Here is a 21,709-nt window from a genome sequence, read left to right as displayed (position 1 = left end):
TGGGTCTTTCTGAGACCTGATTCTGTCCTTTGGAGAATCAGCCAATGATCCCCCCAGATTTACAGCATTTGCAAATCCCACAAGCTCCTGTCCATCCACGTCCCAGCCACAGACACCGGAGAGAAACAGAGCTGAATGTGCCTCCAAGTCCAAGGTCAAGAATCAAGCAGCCAACCTCCCAGGCCACTGAGGAGCTCTGGACATGGTCACAGCCTGGCCCCGTCATCCCTGCCTCTCCTCTGGTCATCACTGAAAATCTGAGGGGGAGGGGAGATCAGGGAAGGTATGACAGAGGAGGCAGCGTCTGAGCTGGCCCCGGAAAGGTGTGAAGACCTCCAGTAGGTATCCACGTGGGAGGCAGACGTTCAGAGCTGATATCTAGCCATGCCAGGGCTTTTTCAAAGGATAAACTAGCAAAAAGGAACCTAGCAGACCCAGGGGGCAAAACCTTCCCATGCTTTCAGCAAATTATCCTGTTACATAGTCATTCAACATGCAATACCTAAGAATCGACTGTGTGCAGAGGATAGAGAAGCCATGCGGTCCAACTCAGTGAGGGTGGCAAGGGGCAGGTTGGGGACCAAGACCCAGAGGAACCTAGTGACTTGCTTATGGTCACACGGACAGCAACCACGAGCCCTGACTCCAAATCCAGGGCCCTCCCCACTGAGTCACACGGCCTCTTCCCTCACTCTCCCACAGCCAGAGTCTACACTTTCTTAAGGCTAACAAAGTTCTTTAAAATATCTCACAAGACCCTCATAACAACCCTGGGAGGGAGATGCTATTATTATCCCCATTTTACAGATGAGGAAACTGAGGCAGAGAGAGTTGAAGTGAATCACCCAGGGTCATACAACTAGTGTCTGAAGCAAGATTTGAACCTGGGTCTTCCTGACCCCAGCTTCAGAGCTCTATCCACTTCACCACCTAGCTACCACCAATGTGCCTGGGAACTCCCCACCCCACAAAGCAGCCCCTTTCTACTTTCAGAGAATTTTAATCATTAGAAGGTTCTCTTAAGCTGAAACCTCCCTTCAGATGGGGTCTAGAACATAACCTCCCTGAGGGGAGGGGCCATTTCATCATCTAGCACGACTGACTGCATTCTCTTCCCAGGTGGATGAAATTCCTTGGGGCTCCAGCCTTGACATGCGTGCAGGCAACTTCTGTCACCTCCGACACCTCCTGCCAAGACTTTCCCTTCCAGAGGTCACATCCACCCTCTCCTTGATGATGGCTGGCTCTCCGTGACTGCTGATGCCTGAGAAAAAACAGACCCAGCAGGGATGCCAGGCCACTTGGAACGGGTGTGTTCACACACATGCCAAGAACACTACAGAGTGAGATTGGTTGGGGCAACACACGTTCCTGCAGGGAGCCCCAGGCTTCAGGGGCTCCCCGGCCCAGAAGGAGACAAGTGGAGAAGGCACATCTCCAGGACGGCTCCAGATGCAGCCACGTGTGGAGAGAGGCCACAGGATGGGAGCTGGGGGGGCAATCAGCCCCCGACATCGCCAGAAAGGACCAGCCCCTGCCCGGTGCAGGCACCCAACCATTGGCTCCGGTCAGTCTGAGGCCTTACCCCGAGGGAAGGTGGGACTGGTGAACACCAGCAGCTTCGTCCCCTTAAATCGGAGGAAGCCCGAGAACAGAAACTGGTGTCGGGCAGAGAGCTAACTGATCACTGCTGCACACCCAGACGGCTGGTTTTTTCCCTTTGTCCCTGCAGTAAATAGACAAATGTTAAAAACACAGGAAAAAATGAGTGCGTGGGAGGGAGCACAGAAGGAGAGCTTCGGTGCTTGTACCACCCCAAGGCCAGGCCCCATCACAAGCCCTTCCAAGGCTGGCCCTCTGCTGGCCCAGGGAGGTCAAAGGCAACTGTGGACAGCCATCTGTTCACTGTTTTAGACCATGAGCCAACTAGGTCAGCGTGTCCAAAGTGTGTCCTCCACTAGCCTAAATGGGATGGTAAATAAATCTCTAAAAAGTGAGCAATTTGTTCTCAGAGGCAGAAGAAAGCTCGACATAATAGCTCCCCTTTTTCTATAACATTTTAAGGATTACAAAGCACCGTCGTCACGATGCTCCCACAGGTAAATGGTGTGAGGAGGAAAGAAAACCACAGCTCAGAGGGCTAAGTGTCTGGTCAAGGTCACAAGGCCAATTATACAGCAGAGCTCCCCAAGTTCGACCAGCTCCTGGGGCCTGGTGAAGAAATGGCAAGGACAGCCTCATCCACCCTTCTGCCAAGAAACTCCAGGCCCTTACTGCTGGTCACCAGTGGACCCTTCCTCCCCCTTTTGTGCCTTTCCTGATGTTTATCATCGGGGGAGGAGAGGCAGGGCTGGGGACGCAATGATCAGGTTTGGTTCTGGTCTGGTAAGCCTGAATGATTCTGATGAAGAGACGGGAGACATTAGGTGGCACAGTGGATACAGTGCTGGACCTGGGCTTAGGAAGACCCGAGTTCAAATTCTGCCTCAGATCCTTACTGTGTGACCAGAGGCAAGACATTTTTGTCAGCCTCAGTCTCCTCAGTTGTAAAATGTGGATAATAAAAGAGTTGGGAGGATGAAACATCACCAAAGGTCTTTACAGTCTCTGAAGCGCTACGTCACTGCTGGCTAGAACTGCTGTCAAAGAGCCTGGGAGGGAGGCTCTGCCCTACCGAGTCAGATGCTTTCTCCGTAACCAGCAAACAGTAAGAATGAGGCCTCATATTCTCTGGACTCAGGCGACAGAATGACACGCGTGTGTGCGTGTGTGTGTGTGCATGCACGCGCGTGTAAATGTACACACACACACACACACATCTATGTGTATTTCTGGACACGGCCAATGTGGACATTTGTTGCGCTTGACAGATGTCTGTCACAGGGGCTTTGTTCTTCCTGATTTCTCAAGGTGGGGGAGTGAAGGAGGAGGTGCAGGCAAGAGGCAGAAGGGAGAGAACGTAGAATCGAAAACAAAACAAAATTTAATGTTTTAAAAAGAACATATCCAAGCTGCCGTAGAACAGAGAGCTGGGGACCGCCACCGCCCTAGGAGAAAGAAGAACGTGGCCCAGAGGAGAGGCGTGGGGTCAGGGGGGAAATGCGGCACCAGACGGTGAAGGGGCTCTCTGGAGAAGGAGAGTCAAAGTCGCCACGGGTGAAATGTGTGACGGGACGAAAAGAGAGGAAGGGACAACGAGGTGTGAGCTAATGGGCCGGAGAACGGGGAGATTTGGGGCGGGGGTGCCGGTTAGGAGGAAAGAGGCGACGAGGGCCAGCGTGTGTTCACAGACAGGAGGCATGAGGGGACACGGGTCAGCTGGATCGGCAAGGCCTGTGGCACACTGGGGGGACCCTGCGGCAGAGCCTGGGAAGGACACAGACAAGGGCCTGCCGGGATGGGCAGCACAGACAGGCTGGCAGGAGGGAACTCAGGGATCGATCGCTGAGATCGCAGATGAGGGGCACTTGCAGAAGAAGAAAATGTAATTACCATCCCTTGGTTGTCTATTCTCAGGTCACTTGTAGGCCCTTGTGAATGTGAAGGAGCCGCCCTCCCCAGCGCACCCGACCATGAGGTCGAAGGACCTGTGGATGTTTTAGCCCAGAGAAGAGGCGTAGGAGGGGACAGGACACCGGCACCTTGTCGGTCGGGCTGCAGAGCTCAAGGCCTGTGGGACGATGGGGAGAAGGCCAGTAACACGGAGACTTTGAGAGGAGAGCGCTCACCCTCACCCCACCCTTGCATTTCTCATCTCTACAACACCTCTCCTACCTGATTCGCCACCACTCAAGCATCTCCTATAGGCCAGGCCCTCATTCCTTCTCCCTATTTTTATCACAACAGCCTCCTCCCACATCTCCCGGCCTCACATCATACCATCCTCTGAGCCATCTTACCCACTTTTGCCAAAGTGATTCCCATTAACCCAAGCCCTGACAATGGTACTACCCTACTAAATCATTTTGGTGACTCTCTATTGCCTCCAGGATAAAATATAAATGCCTCTGCTTAGCTCTGAAAGCCCTATATAACCTGATCCCAAACCATCTTTTGACCCTCACTAAATGTTATTCCCCACCTGCACTCTGAGATCCAGCCAAACTGACCTCTTCTCCTGTGCTCACATACCGCTCCTCATCTCCTGCCTCCACACCTTTGTACTGGCCATCCCTCATACCTGGATGCCCTCTCTCCTCACTTCTGCCTGAGAGAATCTCTTTCTTCATTCAAGACTAGCTCAAGCCCCATCTTCTGCTTGATGCCTTTCCCTACCAAATTGCTTGTGTCTTCCCTGCCAAGATACCTTCTATTTCATTATCTAATTTATCTTTATACTTACTCACCTTGTATTCACTCTGTATCGACTCAGAAGTATTTGTTGTCTTCCTCATTAGAATATCAGCTCCCTGTGGGTTGAGATTGTTCTGTTCCCTCTCTCTGCACCCCCAGCTCCTAGCTCAGCGCCTGGTCCAGGACAAACCCTTAACGAACACTCGTTAACTACTGACTGATAAGTGACCTGACCAAAATCAAAGGCTGAGATTTGAACTCGGCTCCTGTGAGTCCAAGTTAAACACCACTACAAGGTGCTCCCCCACTGCCTGGCACACATCCTGCTCAGGTTTGCAAGCATCTCTCAAGAGCCATGGCTCCCGGGCCCCCAAAATGCCAAGGGGTGTCACTAGGGCCAACAGCCCAGGATGTCCCCTCAGAGAGGCCCTGGGTGATCATCTCTTGCCTCCCGGCCTCTGCCATCGCCTCGGATCAAAGTCTTGGTTATTTACACACACACACACACACACACACAGAGTCCATTTACCTGTCAGTGAGAAGCCCCCCAAGGCTCCTCGCCCCCAGAGAGGACAGAGAAATGAAGGTGATTTCACTTAGGCTGTTCTTCCTGACCCAACAGTTCCATCCGGGACCTTTGGACAAGCAGCTGCTGCCATCCTTCTGAGTAGCCATTAACCACCACATCACACCTGCCTCTATCATAACAAATTGGCAATTATGTTTAACCTGCTAGGAAGGCAGCACACCTCACCTGGTGCTAACTACTGTCTCCGCAAAAGCAACTTTAGGAGAAACGACATGAGAATCAGCACCGCGCCTCCCGGGGCTGCCAGGTCATCTGAATCTCAGGCAACCACCAAAACAACATGGCGGCAGAAGCCCTTGGGGGCAGCTGGCTCAACCCCCTCCATCTGCAGGTGAGGAAACGAAGGCTCAGCGATTTGCCATGCAGCGATTCTGACCAAGGATATTAACTCTAGAACTGGAAGAGATCTTTAATGGGGTCCAGCCCAAGAGACTGATTTTTTTGGTTGTTGTCGAGTCATTTCAGTCACGGCCAACTCTCCATAACCCCATCTAGGCTCTTCTTGGCAGAGATACTCCAGCTCATTTTACAGATGAGGAAACTGAGGCAAACCAAGTGAAATGACTTGCCCAGGATCACACAGCTAGTAAGTGTCTGAGGGTGGATTTGAACTCAGGTCCTCTTGACCCCGGGCTCAGCACTCTATCCACTGCACTACCTAGCTTTTTCTTTACAGAGGGGAAACTGAGGCCCAAGGAATGTAAGTGATGTGGCGAAGATCACAAAGATAAATCACCAGCCTCATCTGACTTGGAAAACCATCAATTACAAGTTGAGAGGGCCCTTCGAGGTGACACAGAGCCATCACTTCATTCTGCAAATGGTAATACCACAGAGGTCATCTCTAGGTCCAACCCTCTTATTTTACAGATGGGGAAACTGAGGCCCAGATAGAAGGACACACAACTAAAAAGCAGTTTAATAAAGAAGCTTCAGGGGAGAGGGTGCACCAATACTCCTAATAATTAAAAGCAGAGACAACTCTGCTCAGGAGACAGTGTTATATCCCACACAAGCAGGGCCACAGAGCCGAAATAAGCTGCGATGAGGACCCTCGCGGCCCTGCAATAACAGAACCAGCTGCTCATTTCAAGCGGAAGACGCATTTTAATGAAGGCACCAAAAGGCAGAGAACATTCGGGACCAGCGTTCATACAGACAAAGCAGAAAAAAATCCTCCCCAAAGCCGAGGGGGCCGCGTTCCTGCTCGAGGGAGACAGGACCAATTTGATGCTGTCTACCGGCATCTACAGAAGTGCCATGTTTCTCCGGCAGAGGAGAAAATCAAAAGATGAAACCTTCAATGTTAACAACAGAATTGACTGGAGGGGAGCCTGCTGCAGCTGAAACACGGGGTCGGGTGAGATCATCTCAAGACCTGGGGATGAACGAGGCCAGGACCACAGCGCCCCCTGGAGGCTGTTCTCTGCCAAGGGAAGTCCCAGGGATCTTGCCCGAGCAGGGCTATATGGGCATCCCCCACAGGGACAGAGGGGACCTCCTGGCCAAATATTTATTATCTATCTGTTGATTCCAAAACATGTCTGCTCTGATCTAAAAATCATTCCAAAGCCCCAGATGACATTTCCACTTTCTACTGGGGTAGGGTGGCTATCTGAGCTATCAAGAATAATCACAATTCCTACCAGCCTGGAGCACAAGGACCAAGGGAGGGGAGGGGGGCCAGGGGATCAGGAGGAGGAGGCAGAAATCCTGCCTTTGATGCGCCTACCTGTGTGACTTTGGACAAGTCACTCAACCTTTACAGTTTCTTCAACTTTAAAAGGGGGGGTTGGGTTGGTTAGCCAATGAGTTCCCTTACAGCTCTGCAGCTGTGCTCTTATGGTCCTAAGAAACTGAATGTGGAAAGAGAACTAAGATAAAGGCCTGCCCCCGGCAGATCCTCAGTCTCCTCATCTGTAAATACGAGGGAAAAAAATCTATGGCATTCAGGTAGACTTTAGGATCCCAAGTCACTTCTTTATGGGCCTCAGTTTACTCCTCTGTGAAATGGACTTGTAGGCTAAGTCTACAATCACAGGATCCTGTCGCTTCTCTGTGAGCCTGTTTTCTTCTTTGTAAAATGGACTAGGCGCTCGCTTGTAGATCAAACTATGACCCCAAGCACTTCCTCGTGCTGGGGACCAGCGGTAAGGGGAGCTCTCCCAGCTGCCCCTCCCCTCTGGCTTCCTCTCATCAGAAGGATGTGAGGGGCCCGCTTGGTCCTCTGGCTCTGCCCACTCAATGGAGCCATGGCCTCGCTCTGGAGGCTACCCTGCAGCAGCTCTCCCAGGGGTCTGGCCCCGGGGCCTCCCACCTCCGTTACCCTGGTAACACCAGGGAGCTTTCCAGCTGAAATCCCCGAGGGCCTGCGTGCCATCGGCAGCCAGGGCAGCGCCCATCACCCTTTCCTCGCCCTGCTCCCCTCTGGCCTGCCTCCCCTGTGCTGAAGGGGATGGAAGATTTGGGGACAGAAAGGATGGGAAGGGAAGGGAAGGGGCCTGCTCTGAGGCCGGCCCTCTAAGCCGAGCCTGGCCTGGGCCCAGGAAGCCCAGGAGGGCAGAAGGATCGTGTGTCTGGTGAAAGCAGCTCAGTGGGAATTATCCTGACCAGGCTTCACTTCCAAGTGATCATGACATTGTTTGCTTTTTCATATTTAATTCTCTACTTTGCTTCTGTACATTTTCAGAGGGGGAAAAATATCCCTTTTTGGTACAGTAGCTCCATCTCCTGTCACTTCATTCCTGATAACTTGGTCAAAAGGTCTGAGTTCAAATCCTGCCTCTGACACTATCTGTATGATCTTGGGAAATTCACTTAAACTCCCTGGGCCTCAGTTTACCCCTCTGTAAAATGAGGGGGCTGGGCTACCTAGACCTGGAATCCTATCTAGGTGACCTTAGGCAAGTCACTCTCTGGGCCTCAGTTTCCCCCTCTGTAAAATGAGGGGGCTGGGCTACCTAGACCTAGGATCCTATCTAGGTGACCTTAGGCAAGTCACTCTCTGGGCCTCAGTTTCCCCCTCTGTAAAATGAGGGGGCTGGGCCACCTAGACCTGGAATCCTATCTAGGTGACCTTAGGCAAGTCACTCTCTGGGCCTCAGTTTCCCCCTCTGTAAAATGAGGGGGCTGGGCTACCTAGACCTAGGATCCTATCTAGGTGACCTTAGGCAAGTCACTCTCTGGGCCTCAGTTTCCCCCTCTGTAAAATGCAGGGCTGGGGTAGATGGCCTCTGAGGCCCTTCCAGGTCTACATTTTTGGATTTGGGGTTTTTTTTGTCTCATATGCCAGTACCAGTTCTGTTTTTCCTCCCCAAACCTTCTTTGAGAGCAGAGGCTGGTTTTGCCTTTCTTTGTACTCAGTATTTAGGGCCGTGGCTGGCTCATAGTAGGTTCCTAAGAAATGCCTGTTAATGGTTCCATATGATTGTTTCATTCTCCTACTAAACTGTCCTCCATGAGTAGAGGGACTAATTCTTCATTGCCCCCTAGCACCCAGAACAGAGTTCTGCATACAGCAGGTGCTTAATAAATGTTTGTGGTGGTTGTACTTCCTCTTTGTAGCTCCTGGCCTTTGAGCTCCCTAAGGACAGGGCCTCTGTACTATTTAAACTCTTCTTCTACCTCCCCTGGCATACTGTATACACTGTATACAGTAGGCAATTAATAAATCCCCTAACTTATTTTTCTCTCCAAACAAAACCGAGCCTAGGAAGATTCTCTGCCATCTCGCTGAGTTTTGGCAGGCGCGGCTTTCGATCTGGGCCCCTGGGATGCTTTCCCAACTCCCACATGACTGACAGTTATTGCCTTGGCTCCCAGGGAATAAGTAGTTTCCTTTTGGATGGGGTCCGGGGAGGACAGGAAAGCCCTAAGCCGTCCTGGAAAGAACAGACGTCAGGCATGGCTCAATCACACTCTGGCCTAATGGTTCATTTTTTTATTTGTGTTGGTTTTTTGGGAGTTTCCTGGCCCTCAAGTCCACTCCTTCCCACACAAAAATTCCCCATGACTAAAACTGCAAGTCTGTCCATCCATCAGTCAGTCAGCCAGTCAACAAGGCCCCAGGACTATAGATGGTAGATCTGAGAGGGGCCCCAGGGGTCAGCTAGTCCAAGCCCCTTGTTTAACAGAGGGAGAAACTGAGGCACAGAAGGAAGGGTTAAGGGACTTACTCAAGGTCACCCATGTTCTAAGAGTCAGAAGTGACATTTGAACCCAGGGCCTCTAACTTCAGAACCAGGGCTCTTTTAAGAGACAGGGAATGACTGTCATGCTCTCTCGGGACAAAGGTCTGCAAGGCACATTACAGAGTTTCTCCCCTTCAGAGCAGGAACAATCTTCTCTCTGCACCCCCAGCATTAGTACAGTGCTCCGTACACAGTAAGAGTTTAGGGAATGCTTCCTCATTCATTCATACACTCAAGAGCCCTGCCCATGCTATTCATCCTAACACAAGTAGGATGTGACTCTGGAGAAATTCTTTGGCCGTCTTTGGCCTCTCTGGGCTTCAGTTTCCTCTTCTGTAAAACGAAGTAACTACACCATCTAGGATCGAATGCACCTTTGTTCTCAAGGAGGGCTGTCCTTGTCCCCATGGTTCTAATGACCGTGTCCAGGGACCCGAGAGCCCCTGTCCTGGGGCAGCAACAAACTGGGTCAGGATTGTTTGTCAGAAGGCCAAGGTTAGAGTCCAGCTCTATGTCTGGGTAGCCTCAGGCAAGTCGCTGCTCTCTCTGGGCCTTGATTTCCCTGTCTGAAAAATGAGGCTGCCAGACTCAGTGTCCTCAGAGGTCCTTTCCCCCTCCAGACCGAGAAGCCAAGGTCACGTCAGTGTTCTGTGCCTCAGTTTCCCTATCCATGAAATGGAAGGAATGATAGAGATGGCCTCAGAGGTCCCTCCAGGTCTGGGACTCAAGGAAGCCAGCCTGAGCCTGCAGATCCCCCCGATACTGTAAGGAAGCAGAACACATGCCTAGGGAGGACCCTGCAGGGTCTCAGCTCCAAGCAGACTCTGAAAGGCAAACAGAAGGATGAACAAAAGAACTCACTGGTGATGAGGGAGGCTAACGGTCACAGGCCCCTGGTGGCCCAGGGCTCAGCAGACAACAGGAGAGGAGGCTGTGTCAGACCTGGACCCACAGTGAAGCCCAGAGGGGCAAGAAGCAGAGCCTCCCCCTCCACTATGACTTGCAATTTTCAAGACAGCTTTTTTGGGAATCCTTAAGGAAGGAAGGCCACAAAAAAACCTGACCCCCTCAAAGGGAGGCCAAGGCTGTTGTTTCACGATACAAAATGGCACCCTTATCTTGGCTACCAGCAACTACCCCACAGGCCACACACATCCTCCTCTCCCTGCTCACCTCTAAAAGAAGGAAGCCCATAACACAGAAGGAAATGAGAAAGGAAGGGTGGATCCACTCCTTTGGCATATCTTCAGAAACCTGGGGCCCTGGGCAAAGCCAACGTGGCTCTGGGGGCCTGGAGGAAACCCTCACCCACCATGTGGCATGTTCTAAAGCTCTAAAGCTCCAGGTAGAAAAGAGCAAGGGTCCATAGGAAGCCGAATAAATGGGGCACTCTGTGCCCGACGTGAAATAATAATAATCCCCTCCTACAGCTGCTATGTACAGGACTTCCTCATTTTCAGAAGTTCCAAAATTCTGCCCCACTCTGTTTCCATGACTTCAGAAATCAAACACTCAAAAAGAGGAAACCTAAAGGAAAGTGGAGAGACTGAGGAGGTTTAAAGATAGCTACTTCACGGTCCTGGTTGGCAGCTTTACAGACAGGCAGCGCTCCCAGAAAGAGGGTCTGTGAGCTTCATTCGATCGATAAGGTGAATGAACAGAGGGAAGAAGGGAAGAATAAAGGGAGAGAGGAAGAGAAGGAGGAGACAGGGGTAAGAGAAGGAGAGATGGCCAGAAGTCACAGGGAGGGCAACTGACTGCTTGATTGGTGTATTTTTTCTGAAAGCAATGGGAGGGCCAATTTGACTTCCGGCCCAGAGTCATAGGGAGAGGAAGAGGGGCCTATGGTGGCCTGGTGGCAGAGCAGAAGGCCAGATGGCTTGGGTAGAGGGAAGCTTGGCCATGTCTGGGGATGCCTAGAGAAAGTCCACATTCACTCACTCACCACTTAGAACCACTCAAGCCCAGGAGACCAGTTCCAAAACTGAGTGAATTAATTTACCCAGCAACATCCGAGTATGACTTCTGAAGGCCTATTCATAAGATGTAAAAATGGAAGGAATCTGAAAAATCACTTTATCTGATGCCTTCATCTTAAACAAATAGGGAAACTAAGGCCCTGCCAGGAATCTCGAGCTGAGAGACCACAGCAGCCATCCTGTCCAACCCCTCATTTCAGAGATGAGGAGTCTGAGGTTCAGAGAGGGGAAGGGACTGTCCACAGAAGAAGCAACCAAGGCAGGCAGCAGGTGAACATGACTGTTCCTCAGAGAGGGGAGGAATGCCACCTTCTCTCAGGACAGAGGTTAGCAAAGTGTTTTGTAAATACGGCCTCACTTTATCCCAACCATAACCCCATGAGGTGGGTGTTTATTATCCCCTTTAACAAATGAGGAAACCGAGGCAGGCAAAGGTAAAATGCCTTGCCCAAGGTCACACAACCAGCTAACGTCTGACTTAGGATTTGAATGGAGGCCTTCCTTCCCCACCCAGCTACCCTAAAGGTTACGGAGGATCACCAAAGCTGGGGGAGGGGAAGCGAGGTGGCCTCCGGGTCCCCCGTGACCCAATGCTCTTTTCAATGCTTCCCACAGACTATGGCTTATCCAGATTATGGGACTCCTCCTTGGGGGGAGGGGCAGGGAAGTCAAGGTGGGATGGCCAAGTGACCAGGAGGGAGGCGCAGCACGATCTGGCCATGGCTGGCACAAACACACCCAAGTCCCCTCTCTGGCCTCACCCTCTTCTAGCCATGAAGTGACAGAAAGGATTGGGGGCTACAAAGATCTGCCCGAACTGTCCTGTGTCCCCCTTCCCAAAGAGACCAATCGATCAATAAACATTTACTGAGCCTCTACAGTGTGCCAGGCATCGTACTAAGCTCTGGAGATACCAAAAGAGGCCGAGGATGGTCCCTGCCCTCAAGGAGCTTACAGTCTAATGGGAGAGACAACATGCAAACAGTTACGTTCAAAGCAAACCATCTACAGGACAGAGGAGACACTGACCAGAGGGAAGATACTGGAGTTAAGAGGGGCTGGGAAGGATTCCTACAGAAGGGGATTTGAGCTGAGACTCAGAGGAAGCCAAGACAGGAAGAACAGGGAAGGGGGAACATTCCAGACCTGGGGGGACAAAGGGAATGCCCAGAGCTGAGGGATGGAGGAGCTTGTTTGTGGAACAGTCTGGAGGCCAGGCTCCTGGCATGGAAGAGTACCTGGTAGGGCGTAAGGTGTGAGAAGACCAGAAAGGTGGGAGGGAGCCAGGTTCTGAAGGGCTTTGAATGCCAAACAGAGCATCATGTATTTGATCCTGGAGGCCACAGGGAGCCTCTGGTGTTTACTGAGAAAGGAGGTGCCTGGTCAGAACAGGGCTTTGGGAAAAATCACTGAATGGAGCATGTGCTGGAAGGAGGGGTGTGGGGTAGGAAGACCTCTCAGCAGCTACTGTAACAGTCCAGGCACGAGGTGACCAGGGCAGAGAAGAGGATGGGGACACAGTCTGGAAAGCAGAAAGAAGCAGCAGGACTTGGGAATGGCTTTGATGTGAAGGGTGAGAGAATGAGAAGTCCAAGATGGGGTACCTACGTTGGGAACCTAGGGGACTGGGAAGATGAGGGCACCCTCAACAACAATAGGAGAGGGGGAGTTAGAGGTAAAGCTATTGAGTTCCGTTCTAGACGCACTGAGCTGAAGATGTCTACTGGACATCCAGTTTGAAAAGTCTCAAAGGCAGCTGGAGATGCAAGATTGGAGATCAGCAGAGTCTGTGGCAGGCTAAGCATAGGAGCAAATAATTCTCAAAAGAAGAATTGCGAACATATGGAAAAGGGCTCCAAATCACAAATAATCAGAGAAAAGGAAATCGAAACAACCCTGAAGTTTCACCTCACATTGACCTTGTACCTTAAACTGGCAAAGATGTCAAAAATCAGTGTTGGTGGGACTGTGGAAAGACAGGCACGTTAGTACATTACTGGTAGAACTGTGTGTTAGGACAACCACTCTGGTAATTTTAAATCATGCAAATAAGGTAGCTAAAATGTTCATACCCAATGAGGAGAAAAATGCCCTAAAAAGTAAAATTGGCCAAATGGAAAAGGAAGTCCAAAAGCTTACTGAAGAAAATACTTCCTTAAAAATTAGAATAGAGCAATTGGAAGATAGTGACTTTATGAGAAATCACAACACTGTAAAACAAATCCAAAAGAATGAAAAATTAGAAAACAATGTGAAATATCTCATTGGAAAAACAACTGACCTGGAAAATAGATCCAGGAGAGAGAATTTAAAAATTATTGGACTATCTGAAAGCCATGATCAAAAAAAGAGCCTAGACATCATCTTTCAAGAAATTATCAAGGAAAACTGCCCTGATATTTTAGAACCAGAGGGCAAAATAGAAATTGAAAGAATCCACAGATCTCCTCCTGAAAGAGATCCCCAAAGGAAAACTCCTAGGAATATTGTAGCCAAATTCCAGAGTTCCCAGGTCAAGGAGAAAATATTACAAGCTGCCAGAAGGAAACAATTCAAGTACTGTGGAAACACAATCAGGATAACACAAGATTTAGCAGCTTCTACATTAAAGGACCGCAGGGCATGGAATATAATATTCCGGAGGGCAAAGGAGATAGGATTACAACCAAGAATCACCTACCCAGCAAAACTGAGTATAATCCTTCAGGGAAAAAATGGTCATTCAGTGAAATAGAGGACTTTCAAGCATTCCTGATGAAAAGACCAGAGCTAAAGAAAATTTGACTTTCAAATACAGACTCAGTGGAACATGAAGAGGTAAACAGGAAAGAGAAATCATAAGAGACTTATTAAGATTGAACTGTTTACATTCCTGCATGGAAAGATGATATTTAACTCATGAGAACTTTGTCAGTATTAGGGTAGTTGAAGGAAAAAAAAATTTATGTATGTGGATAGATAGATAGATAGATAGATAGATAGATAGATAGATAGATAGAGGGCACAGGGTAAGTTGAAGATTAAGGGGTCATATCTGGAGAATAAAATTAAGGGATGAGAGAGGATGATACTCGGAAGAAGAAAGGGAGAGGTAGAATGGGGTAAATTATCTCACAAAAAAAAACAGAAAAGAAAAGTCTCTCACAGTGGAGGGGAAACAGGGGAAGGTGAGAGGGAATGAGGGAATCTTATTCTATAGGATTTGGCTTAAGGAGAGAATAACATACACATTCAATTGGGTATGGAAATCTGTCTTACCCTACAGGAAAATAGGGGAGAAGGGGACAAGAGAGCAGGGGGGTGATAGAGAGGGGAGCAGCTTGGGAAAGAGGGTAATCAGAAGCAAATACTTCTGAGGACAGATAGGGTCAAAAGAAAGAATAGAATAAATGGGAGGGCAGGATAGATTAAGGGAAATAGAGCTAGTTTTTCACAACATGTCTACTAAGGAAGTGTTTTGCATAACTGCACATGTACAACCTATATTGAGTTGCTTGCCTTTTCAATGAGGGTAGGTGGGGAGGGAGGAAGGGAGAAAATTTGGAACTCAAAGTTTTAAAACACATGTTTTAAAAAAAATGTTTTCACATGCAACTGGAAAATAACAAATACAGGAAATGGGGTACAGAAGTCTATCCTGCTCTACAGGAAAATAGAAGGGGAAGGGGATAAGAGAAGGAGGGGGAGAGAGATAGAAGAGAAGGCAGACCAGGGGAAGGGGTATTATGCATGCCATCTTGGGGTGGGGGGAGGGGTGAGAAATTTGGAACTCAAAAAAACTTGTGGAAGTGAATATTGAAAACCAAAAATAAATAAATTTATATTAAAAAAAATAAAAATAAAATGTTCATACCCAATATTAGCAAATAGATTACAAGAATAATATACTACGATGGGCAGCTAGGTGGCACAGTGGATAGAGCACCAGTCCTGAAGTCAGGAGGACCTGAGTTCAAATCCAGCCTCACACCAAACACTTGACACGTACTAGCTGTGTGACCCTGGGCAAGTCACTTATCCCCAACTGCCTAAAAAAAAAATAATAATAACACACTAGGATCAGGTAGGATTTATACCAGGAATCCAGGGCTGGTTCAATATTAGGAAAACTATCAGCATAATTGATCATATCAACAACAAAACTAACAGAAACCACATGATCATCTCAATAGATGCAGAAAAAGCTTTTGACAAAATAAAATGTCCATCCCCCTTGATCTGTGGCAGCTAGGTGGCACTATACTGCATAGAGCTCCTGGCTTGGAATCAGGAAGACCTGAGTTCAAACCCAGCCTCAGCCACTTACTACATATGTGATCCTGGGAAAGTCATTCAACCTCTGTCTGTTTCAGTTCCCTCAACTGTAAAATGGGGATCATAACAGCACCCGCCCCAAAGAGTTGGTGTGAGGTTTAAATGAGATGATATTTGTAAAAAGTTCCCGGCACACAGTAGGTGCTATATAAATGCTTGTTCTTGTCCCTCCCTTCCCATGTAACAAATGCAGGCCCTGTTCTAGGCCCTGAGGACATAAAGAGAGAAGTGAAACTAGCCTTGATCTCAATGCACCTACATTCTATTAGGGAGACATACACATGATACATACAAAGTATTCGGGAGTGGGAGGGGGGTCCACTGATGGCTGGGGAAATCAGGGAAGACCTTGTGTAGGAGAGTGTGGAGGATGGGAGGGGATCAGGGCGAGCCACGAGCCAGCGACCGTTCCCTCCGAGGCCTCCCCCCCTTTTGTTTCTCCTTCGTGGTGCCCGTAGCAGACACTCAATAGAAAGTCTAAGGAACTGGCTATTCCAACAGTAACTCCCTTTCCTAAAGTGATTTTAAGATTCCTTACCACCCCCTTGGCAGCATTTTCCACTTGTTTTTCAGACGAGGAGGGACTGAAAAGCAGGAAAGCAGAGGGGTGGGCAGGTCCGTGGGGGAGAGGTGGGGCTCCATCATTGGCTTCTGCCAACTTCCAGTCCAGGCCCTGAGCCTTTCCTGGACCTGTGGCTTGGAGAACCTCCATCCTCTTCTCAGTAGGGGCTCTCCTGCGTGCCTGAATACCTCCCTTTTCTTCTACCTTCTCTGTCTGGTTCAACAAGCTGTGTAGGGATCCCCAAATTCCTCACTGACTGGGAGAGCCAAACGCATTTGATCTTTTTTGAAATTAAACCCCCAGAAGCACAGGTCTGCATACTCTGAGGAAGTGGCCAAGGCCTTTCTTACTTCTCTAAAAGGGATATAGTCCCTCATTTCCCATGCCAGGAGCTTTGGTGCTAACCTTGACCTTCACTAAGTTTAGCACACTTGGCACAAGGGGCTATCCGAGAAGATCTTAAGCCTAGAGCTAGAAGATGCCTCAGAGGCTCTGGACCCTAACCCCTCTTTTAACAGTGGAAGAAACTGAGTCATACACATACTAAGAGTCAGCAGTCAGGGTTAGAAACCGGGCTCTTCCCAACACACCAAACCTCCATCGATTTGGTAATTTAGTAATCACCAACTGTGTGTAACATCCTCAGCCTGGGCTACTCTAACAGGGAACCGAGACACAGAAACTGGAAGCTGGGATGTCCAGTATGGTCTGATATACCACAGTGGAGAAGTGACCAAATGTAACACTGGCAGATTTCCCAGGGGGATCTTACGTTAAGAACAGGGGTTTCTCACCTGGGGTCTAGAGACCCCTGAGGGTTCCCAGGAGAGATTTCAGGGGTTCTGTCAATTTGGATGGGAAAAAAGAACACATCTTTGCTTTTACTAACCTCTCAATGAGATAGAAGGTTTCCTCTGATTATTTAAAAACATCAGTCAGAAGAGGGGTCCGTGGGCTTCGCGGGGCTGCCCAAAGGCTCTGTGACCCACAAAAAGGGTCTAGACCAAGAAAGGGCCCTCAAAGGCCATTGAGGCTCCAATCCCTTTCTTTTACAAGGAACAAACAGGCTCAGAGGTATGACGTGGCTTAGCCGGAGTCACGGTCTAGTGACCGACAAAGTCAGGATTTGAACCCAGCTTCTCTGACTCCAGAGCTGGAGCTCTTTCCATTGAATCACATTTGATTTCTCTAGTATACAAAGTACTGGCCCTGAAGTCAGGAAGACTCAAATTCAAATCCAGCCCCAAACACTCACTACTACGGGCAGTGGTAGGCAAGTCATTTAACCCTGGTCTGCCTCAGTTTCCTTTACTGTAAAATGGGGGATAATAACAGCACTTGCCTCCTAAGATTAATGTGAAGACTGGTGAGGCACAGAAGCTGGCACATAGTAGGAGCCTAATAAAAAATAATTTTATTATTTTAATAATCTATTTTATTATTAATGATGATATAACTGTTATTTCAATATTAATAATAAATTTAATGAAAATGAATAATGATAATTAATTTAAAAACTCCTTCCATCCTACTTTCCTTCCTTCTTATTCTAGATGCATTAATTCTGTTTGTGCAAAAGCTTTTCAATTCATATTTTCTCTTTCAATTCTATTTTCAATTCAATTCTATTTTCTCTTTTGTAACTGCTTCTATCTCTATTTGGTTCAGAATTTATTCCCTACTCTTAGCTGCAAAAGACCTTTATGTGATCAGCTTTTCATTTTTTATGCTGTGATCTTTGAAATTCAGGTCATTTGAATTTATTGTGGAATATGGTAGAAGATGCTGGTCTCAGGCTAATTTATGCCAGAGATGGTTTTCCAACCTTCCTCATAGTTCTCATCAAATAAGGTTCTTTCCTAAGAAATTTACGTTTTCAGGTTTATAGAACACTGGGTTATAGAACTCAATTCTTTCTGTTGCTTTTTCGTCTAGTCTGTTTCATCGACCAAAGGAAAGCCCCCCTAGATACCAGATAGGTATACTGTAGCAGTGGTTTTTGTGGTAGCAGAGAACTGGAAACAAAATAGATACCATCAATTGGGGAATGGGTTAAAGTAACAAAAGTGTGGCACGTGACCAGAATGGCAGATCTCCGGGTCCTAAGAAACAACAAATATGACGGATACAGAAAAGTACAAGAAGATGTACATGAACTGATGCAGACCGAGGGAAGCTCAGCCAAGAGAACCACATGTTCAATGACTGTAACCATATAAATGGGCAGAAGAACCACAACAAGATGTTTCTATGTCAGAAACTGGTAAGAATGTATCAGTGGAAATAACCTTAAAAGAAGAAGCATGGCCATCTGCTTTGCAACCTAACATTCGATCGGTAGCTGAAATCTCCCCTATGGGTGACTCCTCCATTAGAATGGGAGATCCTTGAAGGCAGGCACCATCCGACTTTTCTATCTGTATCCTCAGTGCTTAGCACAGAGATCTGCACATAGTAGGAGTTTAATAAATGCTTATTCATTAATAACAAAACTGAAGGCTGAAAAACTATAATAACTAAACTTGTCCCCAGTGAAGAAATGGGGGAAGGGGCGCACATAATGTCAATTGTTTTCCATGTGTTGATCAGTTTTGCTGAATTTTTTTCTTTTAAAAAAAATTTCTTTGTGGGACAGGTAGGTGGCGCAGTGGATAGAGCACTGGCCTCAGAGTCAGGAGACCTGAGTTCAAATTCAGCCTCAGACACATATCACTCACTAGCTGTGTGACTCTGGGCAAATCACTTAACCCCAACTGTCTTGCCAAATAAATAAATAAATGCATTTCTTTGTTATAAGAGTGTCCTTCTGGAAAGGGGGAGGTGAAGGGATACAAGGGAAAACCTAGGCAATATGAAAACAAAAGATACTAGTAAAAGTCTATTATATAAAAAATACAAAGTTAATTTACATTTACTATCCTCCGTTTTAAAGATGAAACATGGCTCAGTGGCTAGAAAAGCCAGGAAGAGCAGGGTTCAAGTCCTGCCCCTAACATACACTAACTCTGTGACCTTGGGTAAATTACTTCGCTTCTTAGCATTCTAGATAGATAACTGCCTAAAATGGTTCCATTCAGAAATGGAACTGACTTGCATTGATTAAGGGTATGTCCTCATCTAGGATTTCCCTTTATTAATGAAATCACAAGCCCAGTGCCCATCCCAATAGTCTGGATAAAAACGGGAGGGAGTGTGTCAGAAAGATTTCCAGAAGCATAGACTCTAAGAACTGGAAGAGACCTTGGAAGTGAGCTTTGTTGTTGTTCAGTCATGTCCAACTCTTCATGACCTCGTTTGGGGTTTTCTTGGCAAAGATACTGGAGCGGTTTGCCATTTTGTCCTCCAGCCCATTTTACAGATGAGGAAACTGAGGCAAATAGGGTGAAGTGACTTGCCCAGGGTCACACAGCTAGCAAGTGTCTGAGGCTGGATTTGATTTTAGTCCTCCTGACTCCAGGTCAGTACTCTATCCACTGTGCCACTCAGCTGCTCTCTCTGCATGGTGGGAGCACCACTTTCAACTATCACAGAATCACAAATTCTCAGGGTGGAGAGGGACTTCAGGGGCCACATGGGTGGCCTCACCCTACAGTTGAGGAAACTGGGGACCAGGGATGAAGTGACCTGCGTCCTCTTCCTCCAAACCCAGCTTCCTTCCTGCTGCCCTTCAATGCACCAGGCTCCATCCAGCTAAGCTTACATAAAAAAAACTGATGGTTTTCATAATGAAGGCATTTAATCATCAGAAAAGGTCAAATCAGGGAAGAAATGACATGCTTCTGATATGCTGTGCACTGTATGAAGGGCTGAGTACACAAACAGAAATTATGGTTGACATTCTGGCCAGGAGAGTCGATTGAAGAAAGCCAACCAATGCATTTCGGGAAAATTCATTTTGAAATGGATTTATATAAACAATGTCAACTTAATGGAGTGATTTCAGCTACCTGGAAAATCCCCTTGGAAGGAGCACCACGGTCTCTGCCATCGCCTGCTGAACGGGGCCTTCCTGGCCCAGCATCACTTACCCAACTTCAAGGTTGGGTTGCTAGTTCTTTTTCAAGAAAAGTAACGTTAACAATAAGGTCTAAAATATTTCAGGAAAATCACTTCAGATGTAATTTAAAGGAAGAAATAACTCACTCTCTTCTATTTTTGAGAAACTTTTTAAGAGTGACAAAATACTTCCTTGCTTTTCCACATTTTTCTCTGTTCTTTGAAGGCAGAGCCCTTATATGGAAGAGCTTTGGACTGAAGAATCCCAGACCTACAGCATCCAAATGCAGGGCCAGGAGCCGGTGAGAACGCAACAAGCAGACCAATGCCTAACTCCACCATTCTTCCCGAAACAGTGTAGGCTTGCTCCCCCTAGGGACCAATGCCAGATGAAGCACAGGATCCCAGAATAGGTCTGCGGGACACCTCCGAGGCCATGTGCCTATGCTCCTCACTCGACAGATGAGGATACTGAGGCACAAACAGTTGAAATGACCCACCAAATATCACACAGGTAATAAGTAGCCAGGGTGTGGGGCAGCTAGGTGGTGCAGCGGACAGAGCACCAGCCCTGGAGTCAGGAGGACCTGAGTTCAAATCTGACCTCAGGCACATAACACTTACTAGCTGTGTGACCCTGAGCAAGTCACTTAACCCCACTGCCTAGCAAAAAAAAAAAAGCCACCAAGAAAATGAAAATGGAGGAGAGAAAGAAAGAGAGAAAAAGAAACAAGGGGAACTTACTCACCTGGGAGAAAAGTGATTCCACGAAGGCAGGCCAGGCCCAGGGCTCGAGGTGGAGCTCTGCCCAAAGGGCTGTAACACTGCTCATAACCTTTGACCCAGCCACCCCACTGCCAGGTTTGTGCCCCAAAGACACCAAAGAAAAAGGGAAAGGACCCACGTGTACAAAGATGTTTATAGCAGCTCTTTTTGTGGTGGCAAAGAACTGGACATTGAGAGGATGCCCATACACTGGGGAACGGCTGAACAAGTTGTGGTATATGATTGTGATGGAATACTACTGTGCCATGAGAAATGATAAGCAGGATGCTCTTAGAAAAATCTGGAAAGACTTACATGAAGTGATGCAAAGTGAAAGGAGCAGAAGCAGGAGAACATTGTAACAGAATCAGCCACGCTGTACGATGATCAGCTGTGAATGACTTAGCTATTCTCAGTAAGGCAATGACCCAAGACAATTCTGAAGGAACCATAATGAAAAATGCTATAATAGCAGATTTTTAAAAAACTTTCTTTATGTTTCTTGCTTTTTTTTAATCGTTTATTGGGTTGGGGTTTTTTTTTGGGGGGCAACATGGCTAATATGGAAATATGTTTTGTGTGATTTCACATATATAATTGATATCAAATAGCTTGCCTTTTCAATAGATGGGAGAGGGGCAGAGGAGGGAGAAAATTTGGAACTCAACATTTTTAAAAAATGAACATTAAAAATAAATTTTAAAAAATGTTAAGTGGCTTGTACTGCAGGGACCAAGCCATAATAGAAAGAGTCAGAAAATCCCAGCATTCCTAGATCTGGGTCTGGAAGGGACCTCAGGAGGGCGTCCACACCCCTTATTGTATAGTTGAAGAAAATGAGACTTGGGGAAGGGAAAGGCCTTGCCCATCACATGGAATCAACATTATCAATCACATTGTGGAAGCTCTATAATTAGGAGAGATATCCAAGGCCATCGGAAACTGGGGGGAGGGGAGAAGTGACCTGCCCTAGGTCACACGGGTAATCACATTATCACAGGAGCACAGTCAGAGCTGGACA

The 21,709-nt window shown here is 47.8% G+C and overlaps 1 protein-coding gene across 4 annotated transcripts in view; it reads right to left on the bottom strand.

The window, feature by feature from the left end:
- PARVB (parvin beta) overlaps positions 1 to 21,709 on the bottom strand; it is a 103,308-nt gene that overhangs the window by 48,526 nt on the left and 33,073 nt on the right. Inside the window, exon 1 of one of the 4 annotated variants that reach the window (XM_020982830.2) lies at positions 10,246 to 10,444. The exons of 1 other annotated variant lie outside the window; for it this stretch is intronic. Coding sequence is in view for 1 of the 3 variants with exons in the window: in XM_020982828.2 (XP_020838487.1) it covers position 9,934 (1 nt within the window). In the remaining 2 variants the exon portion in view is untranslated. Of the gene's footprint in view, positions 1 to 1,585; positions 1,670 to 9,933; positions 10,038 to 10,245; positions 10,445 to 21,709 lie in introns of those variants that run through there. 2 more of the 4 variants (XM_020982828.2, XM_020982829.2) reach the window with 2 other exon arrangements.

Source organism: Phascolarctos cinereus, unplaced genomic scaffold (genome assembly GCF_003287225.1).
Source record: "Phascolarctos cinereus isolate Bilbo 61053 unplaced genomic scaffold, phaCin_HiC Scaffold_1;HRSCAF=81, whole genome shotgun sequence".
NCBI classification, from domain to species: Eukaryota; Metazoa; Chordata; class Mammalia; order Diprotodontia; family Phascolarctidae; genus Phascolarctos; species Phascolarctos cinereus.
Note: the sequence above shows the minus strand (reverse complement) of the source record. Positions and strands in the feature narration are given on the sequence as shown.